At 38.2% G+C, this 27,566-nt stretch overlaps 1 protein-coding gene across 2 annotated transcripts; it reads right to left on the bottom strand.

Moving 5' to 3' along the window:
- On the bottom strand, positions 1 to 26,808 carry tlcd4b (TLC domain containing 4b). 2 transcript variants are annotated; one of them, XR_005991370.1, is made up of 8 exons: positions 26,499 to 26,808; positions 23,888 to 24,040; positions 20,537 to 20,626; positions 7,655 to 7,713; positions 6,807 to 6,901; positions 6,201 to 6,274; positions 3,531 to 4,971; positions 1 to 3,416 (listed from the first exon to the last, which is right to left on the bottom strand). XR_005991370.1 is itself a non-coding variant. In XM_041777809.1 (7 exons), exons 2-7 carry the CDS (start codon positions 24,031 to 24,033, stop codon positions 4,623 to 4,625), a joined length of 813 nt encoding a protein of 270 aa, XP_041633743.1. In that variant the 5' UTR covers positions 24,034 to 24,040; positions 26,499 to 26,808; the 3' UTR covers positions 1 to 4,622. The 2 variants fall into 2 exon arrangements, 1 of the variants encoding a protein (XP_041633743.1); XM_041777809.1 differs by having other exon boundaries at positions 1 to 4,971.
- Positions 26,809 to 27,566: the final 758 nt, after the last annotated feature.

Genomic DNA, 27,566 nt, shown 5'->3' with positions numbered 1-27,566 from the left:
TACAGTTACATAATCATTAGAAGTGGTCATTGTTGATGACAACAATCCAAGTCACATTGTAATGCTCAGACAAGGACCCTAAAGTCTGTGTGTAGTGTAGATTGTTTCACATTAAAATCTCCAGGAAACAAAGATAGATCAAGACAATAAATTGCATTGCATTAAAAGACAAATAAAAGAAGACAAAAGGAGAGATCAACATAAGTCAAACTGGCAAAAAAAAGAAAAAAAAAATCAAAGAAGAGACAAAAACTGGCAAGGTAATTGATCATTAGCTTGTCTGTAAATATTCCAGTCATTCTCAAACATTATATATTAATGTTCAGTTTATCGTTTTTCATTGTGCAATTAGGATTACACTTCAAATCAAGTAATTCAGAAGAATGAAATTGGGGTAGAAATCAGAGTTGGCTAAGAACCCCAGGTAACCTTGAAAAATCAGGCAGAATATACAGTCGGAGTACCAGACTGCTGTGCAGCTTTGCTTTAATGTACCTTAAAAGAAGACATCCTGCAATCCAAATCAAACATCCCCTAAACAGAGGTTTAATGGTCCATCTGGCCGCCACACTTGATCACAGATATATACTCACCTGTAAATACCTTTGTGATACTTATATTAAAATATATTCCTTATAATTTACGATGAACATTGGCATCCCCAAAGACAAAGGCAATGTGGTTGCTCTTGCCTGACAATACAGGTCACGGCCTTACAAAAGCAGCCTTATCGAGTTCCCTAAGTTTAAATTCAGTTTGTTAATTTTCAGCTGCAGTGTGGGAGATACTGCATAAATACCAGGCGGTGGAATAAATTCGTTAGAAATCCCTGATAAATACAAAATCTCTCAGTACTTCCAGACCATAAACAACCAGACAACATACCATCACTCTTAGAATTTCTACTGTGCACAGGAGACCTGCATCAGAGAGAAGTGTCACTAAAAGCAAAGAATTTGCTACTGCAAGGGTACCAGCATCAATATTCAGCCACTATCAAAAAATCTTCCACCGTCCATTCTAGTTCTCATCTTCTCAGACTTAGACTTGTGGTGTGACAGTTTTTCCGACAGCTATTCACAGCTTTGTGTTTGGGAAGGCAGAGAAATGAGATGTTCGTTTCCTTTTTACTAACAGTGTCTTTAAAGAGCTTGTGCCAAAAGTACAGTTTGATTTCTATTCTGATTATCTTTGACACTAACAGCTCCTCTTAATGCCACTAAATATCCCATCACAACACTCATGAGAACATGCCCCTGTATTCATTCAGAAGAGCACAAAATTCAACACAAAATAGGCTCCCCAAGAGGGATCAGCTTTGGATAATAATACTTGGCTGGAATAATCATTGTGCAAGCAAATTACAAAAATATATACAGACAGTACGCATGTGGAATACAGAGGAGATAACTGCTGGATATTACATCATAAAGTTCATGCTAATCCAAAATCTGGCTGCATCGCATCCACTAAAGGCACAAGATATGTAGCCCCTCCTCTGTGGTGACAGACAGAAATACAGGAGATCGCTGAGTTATTGCTCCACAGGGAGTGTGCTTTAGAGTTCCACAGTGAAAACACCACCAGACATTCTCAGACTATTATAACAAGCTATAAACTAAAGATAACAAGACTTATAAGAGACCACCGATATTTACATGTCCCAATAAATGTCTTGGAGAGTGCTAACTACTAGTTTAAAAAAGTAATAGACCTTTCTCCTGCTCCAGAGACAGTTGTGCAAATTGTGACAAGTCTCTGACACTGCTGTTGAGTGTCAAAACTTTTCAGAGAAAACATTTTGAGGTGAAGAAGTGGAAAGACAAGCTAGATTAGCTGCTACTCTATCCACTGACACACTCCAACCTAAATTGAATTGTAAGAAGTTGAGATAGGTAATCTAGGCATTTAATATATGGAAAAAGAATGTATGGTATGAAAAGGCAATCCATACAAGTGTAGTATGCTATGTAGGCAATTTATTTCTGAAACACATAATCTTTTTGGTAAATTTGTTGTTGTTTTAACATTTTGCTAAATTACCTACTTGCCTATTTGAGCACACTTTGTCCATGCTCTGTAGTACAGGATTTTACTGTTCAGCAGGCTTAAACTAGTAAGCTAGTGCACCAATGCAAACCAGTGGCAGAAAAAGGTAGTTTGATATAGTTTGAGAATTGTGTTTTGCTTCACTTCAAAACATTCTTGCTGAGTAGAACTCCAGCAAACTTTAGGCAGTGCAAAATTGCATGAGCTTCGAGTGGAAGAAACAAGTTTTTAAGAAGAAAGATACAGAAAATAAAGAATTAGCCACTGCAGGTGTATATGCTGGTTCTTACTCTTCACATTTGCATTACATTTGTGGACTACATGGATGGATCCCTGGCCTAAAAATGTCTGGCTCAGCTATACTGATCTAAACCCTCAAAAAACATCATATTCCAAGTCTAACAATGTTTGATAATTTTAATGCTATATTGATGGAGTACTCCTGAAAGTAAAAAAAAAAACAACAAAAAACAAAAAAAACAAAAAAAAAAAAAAGATGTAAACATCACAGCTTGTTCATCACAAATGTTTTCTTTGGCAAGAGCCAAATTTAAAACATCCTCTTGTATCTCTGTCTGTCAAGACATCAGCTATGTAGTCATTGGTGTCTGGTGACAGCTGACTGAATAACAAGAAGAATTCATGAATTTGTGACACCAGGTTATGCCAGCTGGCACACAAACAATGTGGTTATGTTCAGTGGGTTGTCCATACAGTATGCAGCGGGTATCTGCTTAGCTCCTGTATGTGTTTATGCAGTATAGACATGCAGGAAAAGGGAAAAGGAATCAAAAATACATGCACTAAGTATGCTCTGAGTGAAAAAACAGTAACTGCTTTGGAAGGCAAATCCCTGTTTTGCATTGGATTAAATGCAGTAGATATTAAGATGTAATTCATCTTCCTTGACTATTCACAGAAGTATGTCGATCTTACCATGCTCTATGTAATAATATAGTTTATACAGGAAACTAATAACATGCAGACTGCCCCATTGCTTTTGACAGTGACCACCAATTTCTGACATAGGTACATTCAAATTATATTTTCATAAAAAATACTGTATTGCTAGCTGTCCTGTTGCTATCATTCTGCAAAAGGAAGAGCACCATGTGGGTGTTTAAAAGGGCACCAAATACAGTGTTTGGTTTTTCACATTTCTGCAACTGAAAACTATAGGAGAGGGAGCAGAAAACTTTGTTGCATGTGTGAAGATTATCATGCCCCTTTCCTTAAATAGTTTGTCAGTCAATGAGGAAAGAGGAGCTAAAAGGGTTATAAAGGCCTACGGGGTTGTTGTACACTGGACACATTTAATTGTGAAAAAAGGATGCTGTTCAATTGTTCTGCATTTGCTGGGACAATCTCTGGGGATGATAGAAGGGAAAAGGAGAAATAAAATTCCTCTGAATAAGAAGGAATAACAAAAGATAACATTTTAAAGTTTAAAATAAATCTAAACAGAAAAAAGGATGACTTACGAGGGCTCATGAAGTCTTTCTGAGATGGAAAGAGAGGTAGAACAAAAGCAAAGGTTCAGGATGGATGGTCAAGCCCTACTAAGGTGAGGCAGACGGTACCAATGGATGTAAAGTGAATTAAAGATGTTTCTGTAGATGCACAGAACTTTGAGCAGTGTAAAAAATGGATAACAAGCACAAAGTGCAGCGCAGTAATCCAAACACAATGAATACTGAAAAGGCAAAATTGTCTTTAGAGAAGCTAAGGTTGTTGGAGAGTATCTCTCTTCCTCCTGCATGCATACTCTGTTTTGATATATAATCCAGATAATAAGAAGGTTGGAGGGGCATGGCTGGTGATCTAGGCAGATGCCACTTGTCACAAGGAGGCCACAGCAGGTGAAACTGTAAAAGAGGCATTAAGGTGTTTTTTCTGTCTCTTTTAGTGAGGTCTGATGAGTTTTAGTCAAGAGCCCTATAGATTCTCAAACACTGTCTGGGTCTGTTGTAAGAGTTCTTCACTTAGTAGGCCACATCTCCTCAAGTGTGAACTGAGCATAAACAAGAGAAGAAGAAGCCTCTGGCCAATCAAAAAATATCAGTGAGAAGGAAATGGTTGTGTTCTGTAGGGGGTGAGCTCTGATGGACTTTGTGGTCCTGTTCCTCCATAATTATTGCCTCCATGTCTCTCACAGGCACTTCACAGGGTTGGGCTTTGGCTGAAGTTGAGCATGAGAGGGAATGAGTGGGGAATGGTGGTAGGGAGGAGAGGCAGGTGACAGACAGGGTTGAAGTGTGCTTGTGAGCTTTACCTAGTTGTCTGCAGCCGAAAGCCATCACCCATCAGAATGCTTTAATTTGTCAGTGAAAACACTGAGGCTGCAAAGGCTGGTGCTGAAGTGAGCCAAGAGCAGTGTCCTTATCCCGTTTCAGGCACAGAGGCCATTGGCTCTTTGCCTGATGCACTAGTTGACACAAGGATCACGGAGGATTGGATTGGGGACTTGTGGGTGGAGGTGTGAGGGATTCTGGGGCTACAGCAAAAGAAAGAGGGCTGTTGGTTCCTGGATGTCCAGCCTCCCTCCCTGTCTATGTCCTCTGCCCTGCATCTCTTTAGTCTGTGTGGTTGTTGACATGCTTCTTATCAGAGAGAGATGCTGCTGCCGCTTCCTCTTTGCTCTTTCTTCCTTTTCCTCCTGTCAGAACCTTGTAACACCCACGGGTGATCTTATACATCCAGACAGTGTTCAAGATATCCAGGGCTATGCAGGAGGTGATCCATGCCACCTGGGCACCCAAGCCTAGCCGCTCAAAGTCTGGGGTGCCAAAGGTGGCAAATACACTGGCCCAGTAAGATGGCATGACAGCAATGCGAACCAGGAAGAACACCACTGCCATGGCAACGCCGTTTATCACCACAAGCCGGTGTGAGCGGGGATACTTTAACGCCTCAAAGAACCACCTGGACAAAGAGGGAGATAAAGACAAGTAAGGTGGGATAGTGTGAAAGATGTGTTCATTACAAAAGACCATGATGCTCCAACATATACATCTTTGTAAAACATATGTAAACTTAAAACAAAAAGTAAGGAAATTTGTGTTTGGTACATTATTTCTTTGTTGTAACAATGCTTCTTGGCAATAAACCTTATACCGTTGGAAAGCCTGTTTATTACCGTTTTAAATGATGCCACATTTGTAAGGAACATGCATTTGTGGGATGAGCAGCAGATTTGAGTATGTGGGTTGCGCCCATGAAAAATGTACCAAATCTTCTCTGCCAATGCCAACAGCACGCCCAAGCTGATCCCACAAGTGTTCAATGGAGTTGAGGTCAGGACTGCTGGCAGGCAATTTCATCCTCTCCACTCCCAAATTCTATGGGCAGTCTCTGATAAACCTGGCTCTGTGGGGGCGAGTGTTGTCATCTTGGAGGATAGAGTTCTTGCTGACAGGGTGAGAAAACAGTATTCTTGGGGTGCTGTCTTCTTGGGACGCCCAATTCGCGGCCTGTCTCTGACATTCCCTGTTATATGGAACTTGGCCTTCAGTTTGGAGATTGTACTAGGGTTCACTCCAAACAATGCCACAACTTGCTTTTGCGGAACACCAGCTTTAAGTTGCCTTATCACACGGGCCCTGTCCAGATCAGTCAAACGTGGCATGCCGATTCTTGAAGCAGACATCTACTGACCACTGTAGTAGGGCCTATGCTCACAGGTGCTGCCAATCAGGCACCTAATTGGCAGCACCTGGGGGTACCAGAAGCTCAAAACAAGAGTCAATAGCATCAGCAAAATAGGCTGTTGGCATTGGCAGAGAAGATTTGGCACATTTTTCATGGGCGCAACCCACATACTCAAATCTGCTGCTCATCCCACAAATGCATGTTCCTTACAAATGTGGCATCATTTAAAACGGTAATAAACAGGCTTTCCAACGGTATAAGATTTACTGCCAAGAAGCATTGTTACAACAAAGAAATAATGTACCAAACACAAATTTCCTTACTTTTTGTTTTAAGTTTTAGAAGTCACTGAAATTTTTGGGATCTAAAAACATATGCTTTGCATGTAAACAATGTACGTTTCCCCAATATAAATGTTACTTTTTTCTGTACAACAACAGAATATGACTATATGATAGGTAGACAGTGGGGTAAGATGGACTTTTAAACATTTCCTGACTCACCTTTGATTTACAAATGGCGTGGACAGCTCTGAAATTAGACGAAAATTGGCAAAGTAAGGAAGCACACCACGTGTCTGCAAAGACATATTGAAAAATCACAGTGAAATGAGTGACTCATGATAAATGATAAATAAATAGCTATCATTGTCCAGTTCAAGCATGTACAAAGAGACAGTTCATACTTGTCATAACTTAGATCAAGGACCGCTTGATTATGGGAAAAACCATCATCATGGATTATTTTGGTTGCTATTGCATGCATTAATGGTATTTACTGAACTCAAACACTCACCACTTATACCTTCTAAATACTTAAATATGTTTAAAATGATAAGATATAATAAAAATAACACCATACAAAATAAGTTATAAATGAGCACAATACGGCATGCAGCACAGCAACCATTTCAATCTCAATTATCTTGTTTTCATGATCTTGGATAGCAAACATTGTCAGACAAATTGAAATTTGATTAATCAATGAGCCCTCTACCTGTAAAACATGTACCAGAATAAGACCTAAATTGCATCTATCCACAGATAAGGTATTAAAATTGTGATGTAAAATTATTTACAGCTCTTCTGAATGAACAGTTACAGACTCACCAGCACATATCCATATGCATAGAGTGCCGCCAAGTGGTGACAGACAAAAAAGCTGTCTCCCATGGTGCTCCAGTTACATGCAAGCAGCACAAGGTCTAAAGGACAGAGAAATATGTTGATCTGAGGTCTGGCGATCTGATACATCTGTTTGACGTTGAGGACGGTTATTTACATAAGTGCTTTAAGACAAAGAGCAAAGAATGGACTTGCAGTTTAAAAAAAATATAACCTTTACAGAAAACAGTGTGAATGATATTAAAGACAGGTTTGTTTGTTCTAGAAATTGAAGGTTATGACCAAAACTGACTTTTAACAGTCTCGTGGACAGAAAAATTACTGTGCATGAATACACCTGAATATTCACATATTTAAGTGCATACTTCCAGACCTCTTTTAGCTGACAATAACTTCAATCTCAAAAGACCATTACAGCAGAGATTAATACTATAATCAAGCTTCTTTTAAGAGCCATTTTTTCACCATAGAGCAATGTTTACCTGACATTTTTAGAAATACTGTGTTTGACATTTATGGCTTAAAATCTGGAAAATAAATCACATTTTGGATTCAACCTTTTATAAGTTAACCAGTCTCAATCATGCCCAAAAATTAGTAAAAAAACAAACAAACAAACAAACAAACAAACAAAAAAACAAACAAACAAAAAATCTATTCCCATTTTTAAGTGCAGATTTTCCTTCAGTCCTACCACATGCTAATGACTAGCCTGGCTTGACCCTTTTTCAGATTAAAGGCTTCTGTGTGTTTATACTGAGTACACTGACAGATGACCCTCATGAACAGCATACTGGTAAAAATGATCAACAGGAAACAAATTTACAGCTTACCGTAAAGGAGGTAACCACAGGTTATGGCTACATTTAGCTTGACAAGGTTGGGGTCACCCCTGTGGAAAAGCAAAAAACACAAAATGTAAACAAATGTGACAAACTCTAATTTAAAGGCACAACTCTAACATTGCCCAAGTAGTCTGAAGGGGAAACTACTTTCCATTGTAAATGACTAAAAACCTAACAATGAGGAGTACCTATGAAAGAATCAAAACAAATCAACATAAGAAGTGTTAGGTCATTCAAAGTTGAATGCCTTATGTTGATGAGTTTGTACATGGTTGGTTCTTCATTAAAAAGAACACAGGTTTTACCAGAGGTTAAGTTGTTTTATAAAAAAGGCAAAATAGGCAGTTCTGAGCATCATATCAAAATATCCCTGAGAATAGGGCCTTTTTTATTTTTGAATGAACAAATCAGCTGTTCAGTTCATAAAACCACAATATGCTCAGGTCACTGTTAGGTGTCCTTGTAAAATAATATCTGCTCAAAATGACAAAGAAGGTGTCTCTCTTCATTACACATTCAACCTTGTATCATTTACTTGTATTGTATAGCCAACCACTGGCTGTGTACTTAGGTAATAGAACCCCACAACACACACTGTATAGCATATGCACACATTCACACATCTCCTAATGGCTCAGCTTACCAACCAGATGACTCTTGGTGAACCACTTTCAAATTTTTCAAACTACCTTTGGTAAAACCACAGCATATACAACTAGCTCTAGGAAAACACACTGAAATATTCAAAATAAATAAAGGATAAAGAAAAAAAAATGCATTGGAAATTTCCCAGACACACCCCAAAATGTGCTATCAGGTATCAGTGAGTATGCAAATCAACACACCAAACCAATATTAGACTTTATCAATCCCCTCAAAAACTGTACTTAGTGTTTACAGAAGCATATTGTTAGTGTGATGCCCCCAGTAGCCCATGTTTGCCTGTAACAGGGCCTAAGTGTCAGGGTTAATGTGCAGCATAGTTGGTAACGAGAATGTAATGATTCAAAAGGTAATCAGCAATTTCTGGTTACAACTTCAGTGCACTTTTACCATATGGTTGCTAGCCCCCTGACAAAAGCCCACTGCTAAGGGGGCAAACAACATTTTTTTAGGCCAGCCTGTGCTTCTTGTTTTTCCAAAGAAAGATGCCTGATCAGTACTATTACACACTATGACTGCAACTAACCACACAATAAAGAGGAGCTGATACCAGTTCAATTATTAAATGACCATGGCAAACCACAACTATTCCCAAAAAGCGTATCTTTAATAGCAGCGAGCAAAAATAGTGTTTTAAGTAAGTAAATAAATAAACAAAAACATGAATGCATACATGCATATTGAAATAATTTTTGCTACGGGGACACAGTATCAGTGAATACTTTGGTTTATAAATTTGAATGGGTGTATTGGGAAAGAAAATGTACTACAGGATATATTATGAAAACTGATGTGTATACATGTGACAGAAATGAATCTTTTTTTATGTCTCTAATGGCGCTATATGTGGTACAGTCAACCTTGTACTTTCTCTTTGATAATATATCTAATCTAATGTCTGTTTCACAAAGTGCCCTCCTGTCCTCCTCCTGTCTACTGATCCCTTTACCACTGCAAAGACAAAAATGCAGAAAGCAAATATGAGCCTCGACAACATCCAAGCCAGCTGATAGTGTGGGTCAGAGCTAGAGAGAGTCCAAAGGCTTCTTGATAATCATATCAGGGTGATCCAACTTGAAGTTAATTAGTGCACAGTGAACCCAGCCTCATAACTCCATGTGCGGTTGAGCGACAGGAATCAAGCCCAGAAAGACATATAGAGCCCTTTTCCCAGTAACTACAATAGCTCTGACCCAATGAGTCTAAAGCAAGACAAAAACGTTTTCTCTCAAGTACGGTAAATGACTTCAGAGAATGTGTCACATTCATTTATTTTCTTTAATGGGGACTTTTGCTGATATCTGATATGTCAATGTTTACAAATTTAATTTATCTATTACAGATACTGATATTTATACATGTAGTTCAGATCTAGAACTTTAGTACTTAGAACACACTTTAAAATTTAAGGATGACCAAAGAAACAGACCTCTAGCCTAAAGGCACTCCTTGACATTTAAGGAATGAGGACTAACACAGAAAAATATTTGAGTTTATGTAGATCTATTGGTCCTGCCTAAAACACCATAGACTAAACCAAACACACCGCCAATTTTTATGGCCAGTATTTACAGCTGATAAACTGTTTGTAGATACTGGCAGAATTATTTATATCTGCTAATACTGAATATGAACTTTTCAATCTAACATCTTATGCCAACACTGTGGTGCATCCCTATTATCAATGCTTACAATTTTCTTTAAAATAGTAAAAAGAAATAATCGTCAGCAGTCCAGGGCTAGCACACAATTCATGTTTAGAGGGTCTACTTTTCACTTCACGTTCATTTCATTTTCAATAAATTATAGCCACTAAGATTTTAAACACCTAGCTCTGAACAATAATGATGTTTAAATAGGTGAACAATTTGAAAATTGGCAAAACAGAGCTTAAATACTCACTGGCTCATAATAGCTAATTCAGCTCTAGGGTGGCTCCAGAGGGTTTGCTAAAGGGAAGTGCTTATTATCTGCTGCACTACTGCCATTGAAATATGTTATGCTCTTCTCTTTGCTAAATAAAAAACAATTGATCGCACAGGAAAAACAAACAAAAAAACAAACAAACAAACAAAAAAAAACAAAAAAAAAAAGTGTGTTCCTTATAATATAAAATTATTTATTGCTTTGTTTGTAGAGAAATACACAAGATAAGGACCTTAAAAAAAGAATTGCGTATCAAATCACAATCATAATAATGGAGGAAAAAATTCACAATTACGATTATTTTCCCAAATTTTTCCACCCTATTTACTGATCTCATGAACTACTAATAATCCACTAACAATCAGTATCCATACCAGCCCTGAAAAACCAAAATCGGTCAACCCCTGATTTGGAGCATAAGGTGTAAATTTAGAAAACCAAACTAGTATCAAAGACAAAACAAACAACAAAGTGACATTATCAAAATATATTACACAATGATTAATGAAAAATACTGAGAAAAGAGAGTCATGTGGGCTTTGGGAGGAAAGCCCTGGGACTAAATTAAAGAACACTCCCGCATACTAAGGCATGTGATTGCAGAGAAACAGTAGTGTACCCCCCTACTGTTGCTGATTCACTGCTCGCAGTCCCCCATCACATCTGTTAGCAGCGACGGCAGCAATAGCTGCAGGTTTTCCATATTGATAGCCTTAACTTGTTTTTGTTAGTTCTGTTCAATTTTGTAGTGAGAATGTGAGAATTTTGTTGGGCATGATGCAGTTCATACAAGTCAAGAAATCAGCTGTAACCAAATTGGATAAGGTGTACGAACTTTTCAGGGGTTGGAATAAAATACAAATGTTGTTGGAACTATATTTTTGAATCAGGTTTTTGCTCAATCAAAACCCAAATTACTGTGAAAAGGAAGAACATACAGTGCACAATCAACATACCATTCACATTGTACAGTCTAAAACAGACTAAGAACTTATGTGCTTTGGATCAAACATAACATTTCTGATTTATTCTTAGTGTTCGGTAAATCCCACTTGGAATGCTATAAAAAAGCTTTAGAAAAAAGAACAAGTTTAGGATAAGAATACAAGAATTCTTTTTATAGGGCATTGCTTCAACAATGTTGAATTCAATTCTAATAAAAATGGTTAGGCTAAGTATTTTATCTAAACCAAGCTGACCCTAACTAAACAGGACCCTAAAATTTGGCGCCTCTCTGTCCTTGGATGGCCCTGCACATGTTAATGTTCAAGTCCAGATAAGCCAATCAAGAAACGCAGCAACTGAGGCAGGGGGGTTGGTCATGGTACTTGTTAAGTGAATGGATTATGATAACATGATAACACCCTGGGCTGCGCTACCGGCCAGAGTGAAATGCTGAAAACAATGCTGGCTTCTCACAGTGCAGCTCTGGCTACTCAAACACAATACTGAGAGCAGCAGAGGAAACAATGCTGCTGTGTGACAGCTCTTAATCTTACTGTAATATAAGCAGATTGACTGAAGAATTTCTGCTTAACACCAGACTTATGCTTACACCAGTTGCCATGATGGATGCAAGGGATATGATAATAAATTAAACAAGACAAAAGGGAGGAAAAAACCTTGTGTTTTGTTTGCGTTTTACCTTGAGCTCTACACTTTGGTGACTAGGCTTTAACATCTTCATTTTACTTCAATAGCAATCTAGGCCTATAATTTTCTTTATAAATAAATAAACAAGCATAGATATCTTTCTCTCTCTCTCTGTCTCCTTCTGTATTTGTTTCCTCTCATCATGGCCTATTTGGACATCCCAAAAGAAATAATAATAATAAAAAAAAAACACTTAAAAGACAACACAGCCTATTTTCCAATAGCCTGTGGCTGCACTTTTAGAGTAGGCATGGTTACTGCAACAGTCTGAGATGACAGAAAAAAACACAAAAGAAGCACAGAAATGTTAGTCCTTCTGCCCAACCCCACAGGCTAACTATATTATTATAACTACATTAGTGTCCACAAAATATTATGTTTTTAACCCTAATTAAACTAAACTACAATGGAAAATGCAATAGGAAAGAATCTTTTCTAAGAATCCTAATAACATACAGCAGTACATTCCATCATAAAATGGAACTGCTGGCTTATTGATTTGTTAATAAGAGCAGACATTAAGGTGAAAAGGCACGAGCCCATGTATTGACAGCCTTGTGGGAGATGCGTATTTTCAACCAGTGTAAACCTTTCCAATGAATGCTTCTATATCATATTATGCATCTTGATCTGTAAATGTTTAATTTTTTTCAAGGCTTTAGGATGGACATACAACTAAACTTGCTATTCACCTGATTTTATTTTCTGACTCTTACATATTTGTTCAGCTGACTGTTGTTCTAAACTATTTTATTGATTCTTAAAAATGCTGTGTCCTGTAAACGAGCCCTCTGGCTAATTCTGATAGACTTACATAATGTGATTTGCACCACAAAGATTTCCCTGACAAAAATGTGAATTACAGGTATTTGAATAAAATTGGGAATATTTTCACATCCAAAGAAAAACTTATGTTTCATCATACTATGCACTGACACATAGGTACTTGGTGTTTTGATTTAAGACCGAATCAAATATGAAAGATGCAGAATTGTGACATGCAATGCTAATACACAAGCTACACTGCAACAGAGGGAACGTTTTTCTCAATGGTGTTGAAGGAAATAATGACATCAGAACATCAAATGCATTAGAAATACATGAATATTATGAGGCTAAGACATGTTGAACCTAAAGATTCAGTGGAAGAAGACTGGTTGTGGAAGGAGAGCGGGAGACCCATCTTTTGTTCCCCTCCCTTCTCCCTCTTGACCTCCCCCCACCTATTCCTACTTTCTATTTTCTTGCCTTTCTCAATACATCAGAGCTACTTGCTGGGGCCAACAAAGACAATAAGAACGAGGGAGGTGTGCTGCATTGATTCGACAGCCTGGGATGCAGGGAACAACACAAGGCTAGAGACGGGAGGAGGCTCATGGAGGGCTGGTGGTGGGGGGCACAAGAAGAGGTGGTGGTGGGGGACTAAGCTGCTGTTGTTCACTATGAAAAAGAACCTTGTTTGTGGGATTCGTATCTGTCTGCAAGAGAGCAAGAGAGGAAGTGAAACATAAGGAAGAAATGAGAGAAAAAGGAGAGACTAGGGCAGCAGGAGGGAAAAAATCTTACAAGAATAAAATGAAGAAGTGAAAGAAAAGCTAAAGAAAAATGTTTTAAGGAGACTGATTGTGATGTTCAAAAAGGAAGATAAATGGGGAGGGAAATAACCATTTCTCTTATTCAAGATTCACTGATGCAAAAAAAAAAAAACAGTCAGCAAGAGCAGAAAGAGAGGGAGAGCAAACGAGGAAGGCTGAGGTTGAGTGAAGATAGTAAAGACAAAAATCAAAGGCTAAATCCACTGAATGTACAACTCTCTGGAGACTCAGCTGACATGTTAGATCCATTTCCCTTCTTCCTTTTGTCTTTCTGATGTAGGGTGGGCCATTATCATCCCTTCAAAGGTATTAACCATTGCAGATGGTAGCTTTTTGCATTGAGACCAAACAAATGATCCATGATTGCTCCTCTCTTATTTTCAACCCTTCACCTGTTTCCTCCCTTCCTCCTATGAGCTAGACTAAAAAGGCAGATGTGACGAGATGGCTTCCTCCTGAAAGAGCCCAATGCATTCACACCTGTGCCAAGCAAAATGATGAGGCAGAATGTGAAAGAACTTTTTTTGTGAAACTTCATAATCACTTTCGTTTATATGGTGGTTTCATTGTTTCACGCGGGAAATTTGCCATTTAAGGTCAAATCAAGGCAAGGGAGTAGGAGGGCTCAAATAAATGTACACAAATCAGACAAGTCTTTTTTTATAAAGCTCTATTTTGTTCTTTGTTGTTATGTTACATAATGAGTGTTTCTTGAATTATAATTTAAAACTGCTATAACATTTACTGGTTACATACACACAGGAGATCAGAAGAAGAGACAACAGACCTGTTATACATATTTAAACCAATTTTACTCAGTCATCTTACGTTTGTAATTGTTTAAGCACTTATGGCAGCATAACATGTTTGCCGTCAGTCTATGACTTAATCCCTCCCTGAATTTATTTTAGATGCAGAATTGACGAGTGATGAGAAAACATCTTAAACCCCTTGTTGGAGCCAACAGGTGAATGCTGGGGTGGAGGTGGGTTGAAAGTGAGAGTGACGTGCTGATTCAGGGCAGAGCAGGTAATTGCTGAGGAGATGAGGGTACAGAAATCTTGCAGTTTAAGTAGACTACTGAATTAGCAGGATGTGAGTCATGTGATTTGATTACGATGCAGGTCAGTGTAAATCATCAGGCTCCAGATGACAGCCCAAACTAACAGGTTTTGCTCCATATATATCTGTCCTTTAGGCCAGGCTATGCACATGCTTTAAAAAGGGTTCTTGCTCTGTTCACGGCTGAGGTGCTAAGGTGAACACTGCATTATGTCAAGGCTTTGTAACAATACAGTGCTGCAGGACATACTGGTCTACAGAAAGGTAATGTCACACATTAGTGATGTACTTGGTTACACTCTTGTTAGGGGGAAAATGAAAACAATGTTTTTGATAGGGAATAGTAATAAAATCCAACTGTTTCAATATGTATGCTTAGACAACCTAGAAGAAGCAAAAGAACAAAATCATGTTTTTGCAGTGTTTTTTTTCTATTTTTATTTGCTATATTATAAAGTTGCTGATTAAATAAGAACATGTCTTCTAAAAAAAGAGAAAAATAATGGAACCTAGAGGCATACAGTAATGTTAAGGTTAACTCACTCAAAAAACAATAAAGTAATGAAGTTGTTGACTACAAGTAGACTACTAGTTGTTGAATAACAGTACAACTCCTTTACTAGACATGCTATGTCTGCTGAGTTTGTGTTCAAGAGATACTGACTTACAATGTTACATCATTCAGCAGACACTTCACAGTTCAGTCACAGCCATGAAAAGAAATATATCTTGTGTTTTCTAAAAGTAACATCAGCAATGAAACAAAAAATCCTACATGATAGACCTCTCATCATCGCCATCATCCTTTACATAGTCTTCCCCAACATGTATTGCACCAAAGCACCAAGTGCTGGTTGGTTCACAAAGAGCTGGGGGTAAAACTTACAGAGGTAAAGGGGGACAGTATAAGCCAAATGTATTTGGGAACTCATTCTAACACTGGGGACAACAAAGAGGAAGAGTACAACTAAGTGTATGGGGTTCCTGAAAGAGCTGTCTTTAGCTTTCTCTTGAAAGTAAAATGTTTATATGGAAAAAACAATGAACAGTTATTTTTACCTCTGCCAAAGAGGTCATGTGATTGTTAGCTTGTTTGTTAGTTTGTTTGTTAGCAACATAACTCAAAAAGTTAAGGAAGGATTTTGATGAAATTTTTAGGAAATGTCAAAATTGGCATAAGGAAGAACTGATTAGATTTCGGGAGTGATCTGGATCACTGTCTGGATCCAGGAATTTTTTAAAGTATTCTTTACTATTGGGAGATAGCGCTAATGTCAGAGGTCTGCATTCTCCGATTGCTTTTCTAGTTTTCTACTGTAACTTTTACATTTGTGTGCCAAACAAAGTACATCATATACTAAAAACTGGCATAATTTGGTCTTTTAAAGAGATTCCTTTTCTTCACTTTTGCCATGAATTATCTATAAAAATGGAATCAACTATAGAAGAATCAGCTGGAAAATGTCAAATTAGTCATGTTTCCCTAACTAAACAGGAAATTTTCAAAAAGGCTAAACACCCTTGTTGCAAATGAGTCTGTGGATAAAACACACCCATGAGAACACGTCTTGTAAGTCTGTAACCTGACACGCCAGATGGATTTATTTCACACATCCATCTGGGAAAGCTTCAATAGGAAACATTTTGGAAAAGACAGAGGCTTTGAAGAAAACTCAGAGTGGGACTGGATGAACGTTCTGTCACATCTCTATGTGCCAATCAGAGCAACAAAACACGTGACGTAGCCACTATCGAGCTGCGTGTGCGCAGCTACCGAAGAATAATGCGAAACATGGCAACTATAGACACGTAGGTACTCGACTTTTGTCGTTTTTGAAAAGTAAACAACTCAATGCTGTTCTTTGTTCTTCTTTAAATGTTGTCAAGTTCTGATAAAACTGTCGCTTTAGCAGCATCCACGCTAGCTCTTCCGCCATAATAGCACCGGCCTCTTGCTGCTGCTTGTTTACATCACGACTCTGCCACCCCTGAAAGTACTGCCCCTCGTCGCTGATTGGTCCTGTTACTTTCTAACTGGGCCCAAACAGTTCAGATGGGAGCTTTGCAAGATGGATTCGCCAGTGAAAAACAAGAAAATGGGCGTATCCATCTGCTTTGCAAGGTTAAGAAGTCTGGGGGTCAGCCATGTCATTTTAACTGCACAAGTCAAAAATAAAAGAGAGCTTATAAGAAGAATTTTAAATCTGCATTTACATAAGTCACATCAAAAAAAGTAAAAACTTAAAGTCCACCCTAAATTCAAACTGATAATGTCTGTGGTTTAACTCATGTTACTGATGTTGATGATCAGACTGTCTTATAAGATTCACTGTGTTCAAATCTAAGGAGTTTATTTCCTCTCTTTGCAGAGCATGGTCTACAAACATATTCACGTTATCCTCCTATGAAACACTGAAAAAACAACCTACACCAGTGTCACCATGTTCAGTCTGTGCAGTTTCCTCTTCTCTGTCCCTACGCCACCTACTGTTTCAGAATGTGTAGTCTTGTGGGGAGGCAAACAAATGCCTTTATCAATTGGTGGATTTTTTAAGGTTAATATTTCACTATTGGAATAATAAAACATTATATAAAATTAGGGCCGTCAATAGATTAAAATTTTTAATCACGATCAATCTCACAAATTCCATAGTTAACTTGCGATTAATCGCACATTAATTGCACTTTTTGTCTGTTCTAAATGTACCTTACAGTACTATTTCTCAAGATTTAAATACCCTTATCAACACAAGTGGACAAAAATGCTTTCTTCATGCAAATGTTTGTTCATGTCAACAACTCAAAACAACAACAGATAAAGTCCAGAAAATTCTCTAGTCTGAGCTCAAAGATACTGAATGCTGCAAAAATCTGCTGAGAGCATAACATGGTAAACTCAAGCCCAACAAGCCACAATAGATGAAGATACTGACCTTAATGTAACATTACTGAATAAAACCACAATGTAGAGTCAAACTATAGATTTCTAGAAGTTAACTCCTCTGTTCTCAGCAGCTGAACACCAAACAACAGATCTCATCATCACACATGGACATAAAGAAGTCAAGTCTCTGCTGAGAGCTCAGCAGTAAGGCACAGACACATCTAATGGTGTTTCACTGTTCTGATGTGAGTAAAGTGGACACATCTGCCCTGCTCAAGAAAAAAAGCAAGTAATTACTTAAAAAATGTCTGCTATTATTTATCATATTTTTACTTTCAAACTAAAAAATGTACTCCAAATGTAAAATAAAAGCTGACAGTAAGAAATGACTGTCATCAGTCCAGTAGATTTACTGGAATGATGTCAAACACACATGTGAAGCCTCTTTTCAAAACTCATGAACACACAAAGTAAAAGAAGTCTCAGTGGAGAACTTTTAAGGTGTACTAAGATGACTTAACCATCTTTTCATTCTTCAGATCATAGAAGAGCTACAGATTTAATCTAAAACCATTTTCTTCTTCCTAAATAAAGGAGACCCACAGTCTAATAATGCTTTCAGCTTATATTATGATACTCTACAGAGCTCATTCACTAACTGCTGCTCTCCTGTCACACACCAGCCTCTGCTGCTCTGTCTCCTCCTCTTCCTAATGATGCAGCTGTACATTCATCATGTATCAGACAATCTCCTATAGGGACTGCAGAGTCTTTGACAGTTTTGCAGCATCTTGAGTGACTGTTATTTCAATTTGGTGTTTATTTACAGTTCCAGACGATCATTTTAGTAAGTTTCATTTTTTTCCGAATACTTTCACTTTCAAGCAGGAGCTGCGTGGGGATGAGAGCAGGGAGGGGTGAACGGACCAGTAATCTGACCACTCAGCAGTCAATATAAATAGTCTGCACAGCTGTGGTGCCAGTTCATGGCAGATATAATAGCCTACATAAATGAATAAATCATACTGGCCCAAAAGTGCGTCGGCACACCGGGAAATGCCCAGTATGCCAGATAGCGAGTCCATCCCTGCACAGCTGTCTGAGTGTCTCTTTCTCCATTGTAAACAAATCCAGCATGGCGAGGTGGGCGGCTCTCTGAATTAGCGTGTGCATGGCCAGCGAGTGGTGTGGGCTATGTAAGACTCTACGAACTTCCTGTAACTCCGTTCATGTCGACAGTTGGAGAAAATAACTTCAGTCTTATCTGACATGATCTGAAAGCTGAACCTGTCATTCAAAAATCTCTGTCCTTTATCCATTTCTGCTCGCTTGTACCGCATCACAACGGCGCCACTTCCTGGTCTGGCAAACTACAGGATGGGTCGAGGGTCATTCAGAACATGCATGCGTTAATCGTGTGACAAAAAAATTAGCAATGTTAAAAGTAATTTGAGTTAACGCGATATAAGCGCGTTAACTTTGACAGCCCTATATAAAATATTTGCTATATCGGCCAATAATTTATTTGTACCGATAACTATCGTGGATTCCTAGCGCTATGTTCCAAATAAATAAATAAATAAAACATAGCACAGACAGGTGTGGAAAAAGCCCTCTTTGAAAGGAGTGGAGCAAATGTTAGCAGCAACTCAACTCACAGTTCTACCTCATGCCCTGTATCTGTTCAAAAGCACAACTGCAAAATGATTTTGTTCTTTGCTTTTTCCATATTTTTTTAGGTAATAAATCATCTAGTTTGTTGGTACAATAAAGAGGGAGAGAGAGTTCTGATGATGTTTTTTCCATGTTAAAACCTTTTGGCCACAGAAAAATGATTTACTCCTTGCATTCCCTTCAAATATACATTAAAAACTTTTTTTTTTTTAATAAATCTGAGCAAATTTTAATTTAACGTAATTTAATCTGTCATATCAACAAGATTAGAGTTCTCCCATGATGTCCTTGGGCAGAGTGTTTATGTGTTCTATACGTTTTTAAATGTGTTTAGGTGTGTTTCGATTTAGCCTGTTGTACATAGCTCACGGCTGGGATTCCTTTGCTCATGTTTCTGATAGATTGTTGTTGTTTTTGATGTTGAACACTTTTGCACAATGATTGAATTTGTGAGGATGTCCTGACATTGACTTTGACTGGCTGTCTCATTCTTACATATGAACATTTAACCTTCTTAATACCCTCAATTGTGTTGTGAAATCAAGGAAATGTAAAAATACTTCTAATGGATTCCTTGGGTGTGAAGGATACAAGAATGTAGTTTAAAGTATTTGAAATAAAAACTAGTTTTGTTTAATCTACAAAATAAAATAAAGTTGATTTTACATGCAAACATCATTGATTATATTTTTCCATTTAAAAAGAGAATATTCTAAACAAAAATTTGATTTTTGTGGGGGCGTGGATTGCCTGGTGATTGGATCCCACCCCATGGAGGAGGGTGGGCCAGATTCAGTCCGGTCTGTTGGTCTTTTACCACATGTCATTCTTCACTGTCTCATCCCTGTTTCTGGCTCTGTCCATTGTCTGATCACTAAATTACAGGCAAAAGCCCAAAACACAAATGTTTACAAAGAAGTAGTTTTGTTTTATCCACATAATGAATACAAGTTGTGTTTTCTTGTATTTTATTTATTACAAAGAAAAAATAAGTACTTCCAACAAAGACTAGTTTTGTTCAATCTAATCAAAAATGTATATTGCTTGGATTTTTTTGTTCATGTAAACAAAAACAAATGAGTAGTTTATACAAAGATCAATCTGCCTTAATCTTTAGAAAAAATATGCAAAAAGTTGTCTGTTTTTTTAAACAGATCTGGCAGGATATTCTTATCAGTGTACATGTGTTATACAATTTAAACTGCAGTCATTAACGTTTTTAAGAGGCCCTACAAATAGACCTGCTGGTTTCATCAGCTCTAGGATTATATTTAAACTTGTGAAATATCAAACCAATCTTACAAATAACTGGTGTTAATCAGAAACAAAAAAATATTTTGTGAATGTTTTGCAATACCACCAAGCCTTAGTTGAACATATGTTTCAATTAATCTTTATTTTATTCTCTCTCACCAGACAGGGTTTGCATTGACTGCATCATCGAACCTCAGGATGTACAGACAGAACAATCCCACAATCAAGGCGTGCACCGTTGACACCAACCTAAGGAAACAAAGGACAGACACAAGTTTGAAACACTGAATATGATGGCAGACTTAGTTGAATTAACAGTCAGTTAATGTCTGATGCTGCTTGCCAAATGTAAGTCTTCAAAGCTATCCCATTTGTCTACACTTTGAGTGTGTTATTTTTTAAATAGGCCTAGATGAGCACAACCCTTGACCTCTGGAGTGGTAATCTGGGCCACTGAAGAGACACTCCAGTGGCCCTTATCTCTCCTCCACCAGAATTACAGAGCAGTCTTTGTCACACTGCAAGCCTCTTAGGTTCAGCAGTGCTAGTCCATAGCCTGCAGCTGTTGACCAAAGCTTTGGCTAGAAATGTTTTTTTTTTTTTTTTTTTTTTAATTAACTACTGTATGTATTGAGGAGTCCATTAATGCTGCTGAATCACAGTCAATTTCTAAAAATGGACCAGACATTTTTGGATATGCTAAGCTAAATTAAATTGGAAGACTTAATACTATGCCATGAATTCCACAACCAATATTTGGCTAATGTTTTTGTTCTAACTTTCTATTTGTATTTCTTAAGATTAGAACTACAGTTTTAAAGAAGACAATAGACACTAGAGCAAGCAATGTGAACAGACAAAGAAATTGAAAATACAAAAACAACAGGCAGCCCGATAAAAGAAATGCAACCCCACTCCTTCTTTGGAAATGCTTTCTCTCTCCTACCACTTAAGTCATAGTTATATAAACAACACGCTGACACAGAGAGCTGGCTGTTATGCAATGTAGGCCACTCTGAAGTATATCACCAGTGTCTGGCCTTCATTAAAATTGGACTTTTCCTTGGTCACTCAGTACAACCCTTCCTTTATGAAACCACAAATTATTACCCTGTGAACTTCACCCCCTTTTAGATACAGCAGAGGTCAACTTTTTAGGATGTCACAACTAAGTAACTGTAAGATATAACTTATTGCATGTTTTTCTCCAGAAATGTGTTTAAAGCAAAGAAACAAAGCAAGTAAGTGAAGAAATGTTGACTGGTACCTTTAGGCTGTTAAATCCAGTACCTTGGAAGATAACTGTATGTCTCAAACTCTGTGAGCTTTGTGATCCCTTACTTAATCTTAGGTCATTTTAACACTCGGTAGTCCGGGGGACTCAGTCCGGTTCGGGGCTGAAATTGCTACATTGTTGCACTTTCATGTGGTTAGGTTTGCATTCACACTGCACTTTATCAAATGAACCTTGAAAACATCATGCAGTTATATGTTTATGGAACTGTCATCCCAAACAAACAGCGATGAAAAAAAGAAGACTAAGAAGAAGATGATTACGGCAATGAAACAAGATCGAATTCATGGTGTCTTGGGATTTCTGCTTTTGCTTTAATGTCATTGTGAGCAGCAAGCGAGGCAGCAAGCTGTTCCAGCATGTTGTTCTTTACATGAGACAAGTTAATTAATACTTGAGAAGAAGGTGAGCAAAAAAGAGAGCGGGAAACGACTATATGTTGCCGTGGTTACACAGACGCAGACCAAGGTACCTGAGCACGCAGCTGACTGACTGAGAATTACACAGCAGAAGACAGTTGGTTCGGAAGAAAAATTGTACTGAATCTGTCATCTGCCAATAGTTTGGATTTGAAAGGGAAGACATCGAACAAAACACAACAATCTGTAAAATATGCAGCAAGATTATGCTAAAATTATGGCTGCAGTCACACAACATATTGCCAAAGACATGGCCCTAGTAAGTGTTGTTGAAAGGGCAAGGCCAGGATTTAAAAATGTCATAAAGACACTCGACCCACAGAATGATTTGCCTGGCACAATTATTTTTTGCTGAAAACTCCCTGCTCATGTTGTACATGACAGTAAAAGAAAAGGTGGCCCAGCAGCTAATGGATGTGACGACTTCTCCACAGCTATGGATCCAACAGAACCTATGCCTTATCGCACCCAACCAGTACATTACATTGAATACAAGGAGTTAAAAAGTTTGGGCCTCCAAACAAGCTTTGTTCCCGATGATCATACAGCAGAGCTACTCGCACAAGGTCTGAAAGATGCTCTCATGCCATAGAACTTGTCAGAAACTTGTCAAGAATGCATCAGCACAACTGGACTGATGCAATCAAAGCTGTGAGCCTGAATGGGTGGAAAAGACTGCAGTGTTTTAGCCATTAACTGTACCTTGCAATTGATAAATATTTGTGTAAGATGCTTCAACCTACATGAGAAAAATAGTATATTTATTTTCATAATAAACATTAACATAATAGAGAAAACATTTTATAACTTTCCATACACATCAAAAGACTGGTAGAGTATTTCATGATGTTTTTTTAACTGAAGGCCTGTCATTTTAAAGAATCCGATAGAAGGGTCTACTTTAAATCATCAAACTGGAGTCATTTTATGCATCAATGGGCTGAAATAAACATGTAGTAGGCTATACAGTAAACAAGGAGATTTCAAAATATCACAACATACACTCCCCTCCTAAAGGAACAGCGAGGGCAATTCCTTTATTTTTGTAACCATCTTACTGTGAGGTGACAGCACTAGTCACAGCACAAACTGATTATCAGTTAGCATACTGTTGTGGTTTTTACTGCAGCATTAGGCCTGTTTCTTGTTTTAATCAACATAAACTGTATTGGTACTAACGTTCTTGTCTTATCCTATGTCTTATTCATAATGCATGCAACCAGTAAATGGCTCACAGTTTTTAATATCATTTCAGGCTGCTTTTTGCTCATTGATTTCTACAGGTTTATATTGTAAAAAAAAAAAAAAAAAAAAACCCATAAGAATAACTGTCAAGTGCAGCCCTTGTTTGTTATACAATTATGAGAAAAAAGGATTGGGGCAATAGTATGGATCTTTTAACCCTCTTTTTTTCCTTCTTACTAATCCAGACCTTCAAATCAACAAAATAAAGTAGCACACATGAACATGAAATTAAAACTTAGGCTACGTATTTCTCATATTCCAAAAACTTTTTTGTTAAGTGACATTACTAAGCTTCTTTTAATGATGAGATTCCCTTTCTTTATTCTGATTCATCAATCATGCAAGTAAACATGAAACACTTGGACAGAGCACTCTAGAGCAAGATAAGTGCTGTGAAAAGTGAAAGACTAGCAGTAAAATTTAGAAACCGAAAGAAAGAAAGAAAGAAAGAAAGAAAGAAAGAAAATTTGATTTTCACACATTGACAAAAAAGATTCTATCCACAGGTCAGATGCCCACCACAGGGGAAAGCATAAGGTTCCTGTTACACACCTGGAGTTCCACTCTGTGAGCTTGGTGGGAGGCAGTCGTCCATAACCTGGTGTGATGGCAGAGGAGAGCAGCGGGCTGGCCACTGAAAAGAGAGCCTGGAAACCCACAAAGCTGCCAGCTACCACGGTCAACTCTCTTGTTTCCATCACTCACCTAAACACAACAGGTGAGAAGGGAGGGGGATGGGTAGACAGGTGGAACAGAGGGCAGGGTAAAAACAGGGGGATGCACATCAAAAGGTTCAATCGATGACTGCCAGTCATCCTCAGCAGCACTAGGAGAGAAACTGAGGTGGTGGTGGAAGTAAAACAGAACACTGTGTCGTCTATCCACACCACAGAGAAAAGAAGAGAGGGAATAGTCAGAGGAGAAAAAAACGGCAAACACATGGTATGTCTAATGCAAGGGACATGGGGAATTTAGACAGGTAGGACACTTTACATGAGGTGGAGAGAAGACAAAGAAGTACAAGAGGAACCAAAGTTAAGGTGCATGAATAGAGCTGTAAGGTGAGAAAAAAGGTTAACGGGAGTTGTGAATACAGCACAGTATTTAGACTAGGAATAAAGGGTCTCCTGATTTTGCATATTTTGCAAGGGGATTACAGTGACGTGGTTAGGACACAAATCCTTGAGAAAAAAAAAAAACAAAAGCTAAGTGAGAAAAGAACAGATCTTCAGTTCATAAGAAGAAGCTCTGACTGAGACAAAGTCACAGGCAAATAATCTAACTGTTGACAATTAATTGATGAATTGTTGTTTTTCTTTCTTCTTCTTGATGATAAATTCATCAACAGGTTTGTTTTTCAGATACTACTAATTTGAATAATACAAAGAGCAATCACATAAATTGTCTTCTAAAGCTACAACAGCCACTAATTCAAGAAAACAAAAACATGACACAGCATTGACAGGGAATAGCAGAAGCTAAAGTGAGCCTAAATAATGGCCTCTTATATTCTCTTTAGTAATACTACCTATTACAACACACTTTATCCACACTGGTCTGGACTCTGGCCTGAATTCTGATTAAATGACTGGTATGATGCAAGCCATTTAAAACCACTGATTATTGTAGACTTGATGATTAGGACTGTCGAAAGTAAAGATTACACACTTGCAATAATGTAGCAACATATATTCTAAAGGCATTTTCTTTGCAAAGTAACTTAAGCAAGTTAGCCCCTGGGAAGCATATGACACTTCAGGCATGTAGCCTACATTAAGTTCTATTTTTACTCTAAAATGTCCAGTGTCATGCATGCACACTGTTCCGTAAAATACAAGGAAACAAAAGCCCAAGAAAAGCTTTTAGAGGAAATGTAATATCTTACATCAAAGTGCCACAAGCAAGCCCCATCAATTCAAATACTACTATGACGATTACAGCTTTCCTCTGAGCTCCTAGAGGCAATTTTTACAATGATTTCCCCTTTGAAATACCTGCAGATAAACTGCAAAAAGAATTTTTTAAAAATTAGGAATACAAATATCAAATTCTCCCCATATCAACACAACTGTAAGTGCCCTCTAATGCTTTTTGCAGTAAAACTGCCATGTTCAACAGGGACACTGAGGCTGACAATTCTTCGCCACTGCGAGGCTCTTATTGTCCCCAGAAACAGCTTTGCACATTCCCAGGCCACGCTGATCATATGCAGCATGTGCCTGAATAATTCATTGGCATTCTTCACCTGGCAGGCTGGTTCACACTGCCCCATGGGAGGAAGAAGCACACAGCCTCCTTGCTGCAGTTGACAGACAGACAAGCCAACCCGGACAGAAGAGGTGCTCTGACGTCCACGTTTGACCTTGTTCCGCTGGAGTATCCTGCTACTGTCAGCAAACCATGACCCCGTGACATATCGACCAAACATAAATAATAGCGGTTCAATTTCCTCCTGTTCCTTTTGAAAACTAAACCAGCTCCTGTCTACCGCATTGCTACACAAGACCAATGGTTTTTTCGCTCTGTGAGGCACAAACCTTGGCCAGCCACATCTCTGCAGGCAGGTTGGGTCATGACAGGAATACTGATAAATAAATGGTCACTATTGCAGTCATAAAGCGTTAAGAGATTTTTGCATTTGGCACAAAGACACTGCAATAGCTCAACACTCCCATTTGGAGTACAGTGCACAATGCACTATAGCAGATGGTGTTTGCGATTCAAAGTTAAAGGTATAATACTACGTCAACAACACATCGCTCCCTCTCTTTGATAAGCCCATTGACAATTTGCATTATGTGCAAGAGAATTGTAAAGCACTGCGGACACTTTGGAATGGCAAGCAACGTGTCAGATATAGAAAATATCGGCTCCATTATCCTCAGAGAAAAAAAACACACCACTACAATACAAACCGGACTGGTTAAACGAGTGTAACAGGCAATCGAGTGCGATGATTTTTCTAGGAGGCAAAGTTGATAGCCAAAAGTCTAAAGACTGCTACGTATGCTGTTGTTGTCTCTGCCACCGAACACCCAAGAGGCTGTTGCAAACTGAAGATTCATTCGGAACATATAACGTAAAAAACGTGTCTGTAATGCACAAAGTGTATTGTTACGAGTTATATCTGACGCAGAGAAAGCAGTACGTAGAGCTAATTTACCTTCTGTCCGTCGCATAGGTCTATGTAGGCGGATAAGCTCCCGTTTAGCAGCCGTCTTCTCCACTTTCTTACAACTTGACGTTAGCTAGCAAGTCGGCTAAAGTGATACAGCCCGCTGCTCTGGTTGTGTTCGACCCCAGGAAAGAAAGAGAGAGAAAGGCTGCTCTGCTTCACAAACAATGTCGTTTACCAAAAACCTGTACAGTCAGGAAGAAAATCGTTCTACATAGTTTTCTTTCCCGATACACAATTACTTCTACTTAGTGGTCTAGTTGAAAAGTTCTTTTACTCGTTTTATTTTGGCGTTGACAGTAAGGACCAACCGGTGACGTTGAAACGTACCCACCTCCTTGTGCACACGCCCCCCGACAGAGGCTACACCCACGAGGAACAAAGGCCCCTGAGCAATATTGGTGATAACACTATCACCATGGTAGAAAGTGCCGAAATGACTTAACCATCAGTTTTCACTTTGGGAGTCATTAACAAGTTGTACATTGAGTGAGTTCAGAAAAGCTTGAATTACATCTTGTATATGCTGTTATGAAAAAGACAACTATATTGCAGCAGTGATGAATAATATCCCTATGGTATTTCAAAATTAAAAGTAGAGGTTAATACTCTACATTATAAAACAGAATTTCATGGCCATTCATTAAAAAGTCGTGAATGTTTAGGAAGAAAAGGCATTAAACAAAATAGCATGAATAAAAACTGATCGAAGTGAAAGTAATATCTATGAGTTTGAGACTTGAAGATGAAAATTCGAAACATCCACTGATAGATAGATAGATAGATAGATAGATGGATAGATAGATAGATAGATAGATAGATGGATAGATAGCTAGATAGATGGTAGGGGTGTGATGAGATCTAGTGCCATGAGATTCGCGAGATCAAAATGCCACGAGATTTCTCATTGTGGAAAAATTAATCTGTGAGATCAATATCACGCAGACACTAGGAGCATCAGCTCTCTTTACAGAAAAAAAATACAAACTGAAAGTTATAACAGATCACAAAGATGCTCTGGATACCTTAAAACTGTTGGTGAAAGAGCTAATGAAG

The sequence above is a fragment of the Cheilinus undulatus genome, linkage group 21 (assembly GCF_018320785.1).
Source record: "Cheilinus undulatus linkage group 21, ASM1832078v1, whole genome shotgun sequence".
Lineage (NCBI taxonomy): Eukaryota > Metazoa > Chordata > Actinopteri > Labriformes > Labridae > Cheilinus > Cheilinus undulatus.
The sequence above is the reverse complement of the archived record's forward strand: the minus strand, read 5'-3'. Positions and strand labels throughout refer to the sequence as shown.